This window comes from Belonocnema kinseyi, chromosome 9, assembly GCF_010883055.1.
Source record: "Belonocnema kinseyi isolate 2016_QV_RU_SX_M_011 chromosome 9, B_treatae_v1, whole genome shotgun sequence".
Taxonomy (NCBI): Eukaryota; Metazoa; Arthropoda; class Insecta; order Hymenoptera; family Cynipidae; genus Belonocnema; species Belonocnema kinseyi.
In genome coordinates, this window is record NC_046665.1 from 113,530,128 (window position 1) to 113,534,636 (window position 4,509).

Genomic DNA, 4,509 nt, shown 5'->3' on the forward strand with positions numbered 1-4,509 from the left:
GGTACCATTGGATTCAGCGGGTCAAAATACATAAGATTAACTAGTTTTTACCTTTTGCCTCTTGAATGCATACGGGAACATACCCAGCTCCCGGACTAACTTTACAAATCATCATTTTTATCAATTTTTTATCAGAGTGAAGGTAGCCATGTTTTATTGTTTACATGACTTTTTGGTTAAAGACAAACTGTGACAGTACCCAATATATGTAGTCTCTCAAAATTAATAAGTATATATTTTGTAGTACAAAAATAAATAAATATTTCAGATTTCTATATAACTATAAAATTACTTCGGCAATTACATTTTTTGGTTTAAAACATTAAAATTAAATTTTACAGATATGGGAAAGAAAAATGTAAAAGAAGGTAAGTTATTTAAATGTATACTATTTGTCTATCTTTATGTTTTTTATCTATTTTTCTGCTGAAAAATTCATATTTTAAGCAATCATTATGATAAAACCCTTTGCAGGAATGTCTACTTTTCATTCAAAAAATAACTCTTTTAAAAAGAACTTAAAAAAACCAAAAATTGTTTCAAAAACTAAAAAAGCAAGATTAACGAAAGTTTTACGAGAAAACCAATATATTTTCGAAAAAGGAGAGCTTGCCTCAGCAAAAGATGCAGCAAGAGAATTTATAAAAGACTTCGAGGAAGGTGAATCTTTAGGATTATTATCGCATTTGTCTTTCCTGAGCAAAGCAATAAAAAGAAATCTTCAAATTACATCAACAGAAGGAAATTTAAAATTGTTAATAGATCCAAATGTCTCAAAAAGACCACCCATTTATCTATATTATCATAAATCTGGTCACTGGACTCGGGAAAATAAAAAATATCACAATTGCGATTGTCCGAGGATAAATAATTGTCTCTTTAAAGCAGTTGCTTCACAAATTAATCGAACTCCTGCCGAAATAAAAAATTTAACCATAAAAGAAATGAAGATAAATGAAAAACACATTGCTAGCAAGATTTCAGATATACGCATTTTAGAGTTACTTAATCCTTTTGAAGTGGCGACAGATGGGCTAAGATATGATGGAACTAGTGCCAAAGATGCGAAAAAAATTCTAGACCACTCGCAAAAAAATACTTGTCATCCACAAAATCTTTATGGTCATCCAAGAGGTCATGCCTCTCATCCTTCTGCGACAGGTTTCACCGAATCAGTAGAAAATTATTCAAAAAATTCTAGAAAAACGAGTTTTTTGAGTCGAAGTGATCAAGATATGGTGGCTCATTTGGCTCTTGATTCAGATCTGGCACAAGAAGCTATAGAAAAATTAAACAAAGGATCAAAAAATGCAGTAGTCGAAATTAGTGCTCGGGAATTGGAAGATGATAATCTACCGATGGCTAATGATTACATAAATGGAAGAGCTGTTGGTGATCCTAAATCTTTTCGATGGGTAAAGGCTGTTTTGAGGCACCCTTCGAAAAAAGACAAAGGTGTGGACATTCACGTCCATACTTTTTTTCCAAGATTGTAATTAAATTGCAGAGATATGATTCTGATATGTAAACGCAAACAATTTTACGGTATTTAGGGTGGAATTTAAAATTTTAAACTTTAAAAATTGAAATTTAAAAGATCTTTGATTTAAAAAATGTTGAATTAAAATGTTCAATCATTTACACTTGTAAAGCGGAAGTTATTTACATTTTCTCGTTTTTTCCCGGTTAGCAAAGTTTTCACGGTCAATGAAATAAACAAATTAAATCTATAAAGCTAAACAATTTTGCATTCGGAGTAATCAAAACTGAGCTTCAAAATTTCATTTCAAAATATTAAAACATCTACATGTTGTTTTATATTTATTTAAATTTTCAATTATTTTAAAATTTTTTCCAAAACTTCTAACCATCATTTAAAAAGATTAGAATTTTTGCCAACATTTTTTTTAATCCTGTAAAGTAAAAAATATTTTGGACAATGTTGGAAATCTTTTTAAATCTTTTTAAATGTTCTCTTAAAATTATGTCTAAAAAATAAGAAGTCATTTTCAATTTTCCTAGGAATCTTAAGAAAATGTTTTTTATTCTTTTGAAGCCTTTTATAATTCTTAAAAACTTCTACATTTTTCGTTCGAAATCTGCAAAAATATATATTTTTTTTTAAAGTAGACAGTGGACTATTTTCAACAAAATATATGTACGAATAGCTGGAATTTTTTGGTACACTTAAACACTTCGTTTAAATTATTTTAAATTATTACAAAGTTTTTATTATTTTTAAATCTTTGCAGGCCTTCTAAATATCTCTTTAACTTAGAGCAATTTTTTCTAGGAATTATAGATGTTCAATATTTTTTATACATCAAAATTCTACGATTTTATTTGTAAATTAAATTTTTTCAAATAGAACAATTAAAATTGTAACGTTCAATGTTCAGTTTCTTTTTTTATTTTGAATATTTGATTTATAATTAGCGATTTTACATCAGCAGTCAAATATGTCTAAATAATCAGCAATTGTTATTTTTATTAATTATCACATTTCAAATTTTAGACAAAAACAATATTTTAAATTTTCTTAAAGCCTTCAATTAATAATATATTATTTTTAGCTTATTTTAAAATTGAAAATAGTTTATAAAGTTGCAATCGGGCGTTTAAATTTGTTTATCTACACAAATAATTTCAAAATTCCAATTCAAACAATTAAATTTTTAAAGTCAAAATCTGGAAATTCTTGAATTTTGAACTGATTCCGAATCGTCTTGTTAAATAAATTATTATTCACTTGTTAATCCTTAATTTATAATTCAATTTTAAAAATTATTATAATTTATACTCACTTTTGATCCACAAAAAAGATTTTTTATCCAAAATTTTGCCGATTTGGAACGCCACTACTTTTGAATTTTTTAAGTTTTTAAAACTATATTTTAAAATTCATTAAATGAAAAATGTATGCTTAAAAATTAACATCCAAAATGGAAAATTTTTAAGTGAAAGATTTTCGAATGACGCCCTGTAAACTGAATGATATCATAATTAAAAATGGTAAGAATTCAACTGACTATTTTTTTAAACTGTTGAAATCAAGCTTGGAGAGAATTTTTTTCTACAAATTTGTAAAATTCCCGGTTAAAAAATAATTAGAAAATTGTATTACTTGGAAATAAACTTTTTTCCGAAAAACTGAAAAATCCCGAAAAATAAAATTCCCGATACTGCAAAATTCCTAAATTATAAAATTCTTGATAGAAAATTGCCGAATTATAAAATATCTAAATCAGAAAATTCCAAAGTTTAAATAATTAATTTTTGTATGAATATTTTTTATTGATTAAAAATACAATAATCAAAAATATTTTAGTTGAAAAAACTATTTTCAATGTTTAAAGTTTCTAAGAGTAATGTTAAAGTTTAAAATAACAATAATTAAAAAATATATATTGCTGGATGCAAATTTGTTCAATTATTGTTATTTTTAATTAAAACAATAATTTTGGAAACTTTAAATATTAAAAAAATATATTTTTAAACACTTGATGATTGTATTTTTGATCAATAAATTATATTTTTAAAAATTCAATTGTTTAAAATTGGAAAATTGCTAGTTTGGACATTTCATATTTAAAAACTTTTCGTCATGAATTTATTATTCGACATTCTTCAATTCGGCAATATTATAAATTATCGAGAATTTTTATCTCGGGAATTTTCCAATGCGGAATTTGTATTATTACATAATTTTAAAATGTGGGGAATTTTATTTTTCGGCATTTTTCAGTCGTCCCTCATAAATTTTATAATTCAGGAATTTTATTAATTGGGAATTTTCCAGTTCAAAAATTTTATTATTTGAAAATGAATAAAATTCCCAAATTTAAACAATTAAATGTTTCGTATGAATATTTTGTATTGATTAAAAATACAATAATCCAGAAACTTCTACTTAAAAAATTCTTTTTAATGTTTAAAGTTTTAAAGATTATTGTCTGGATTAAAAATAACAATAATTGAAAAAAAATATATTTCTTGATGCAAATTTGTTTCAAATATTTTAATTTTACATTCAATCAATAATTTAGAAATTTTAAAGATTGAAAAAATATATTTTTGAAACTTTTTATTATTCTATTTTTAATCAATAAATTATATTTATGAAAAAAACTGAATTTTTAACAATTTGAAATTTTCTAGTTTGGACATTTTAAAATTCGAAAATCTTCTGCCGAGAATTTTATTATTCGGAAATTCTCAAATTCCGCAATATTATAAACTATCGACAATTTTTTTACTCGGGAATTTTTCAATACGGGAATTGTATTATTAAAGAATTTTAAAATGGCGGGAATATATTTCTTGATGCAAATTTGTTTCAAATATTTTAATTTTACATTCAATCAATAATTTTAGAATCTTTAAACATTAAAAAATATATTTTCAAGCATTTTATTATTCTATTTTTAATCAATAAATTATATTAATGAAAAATTTTCAATTCTTTAGAATTGAAAATTTTCTAGCTCGGATATTTTAAAATTCGGAAAT

General features: G+C 24.2%; 1 protein-coding gene across 1 annotated transcript; it reads left to right on the forward strand.

Annotated features, from left to right (window-relative positions):
- Nucleotides 1–343: 343 nt before the first annotated feature.
- On the forward strand, nt 344–1,840 carry LOC117179991. The gene is made up of 2 exons (XM_033372261.1): nt 344–368; nt 475–1,840. Exons 1-2 carry the CDS (start codon nt 344–346, stop codon nt 1,494–1,496), a joined length of 1,047 nt encoding a protein of 348 aa, XP_033228152.1. The 3' UTR covers nt 1,497–1,840.
- The last annotated feature ends 2,669 nt before the right edge of the window (nt 1,841–4,509 follow it).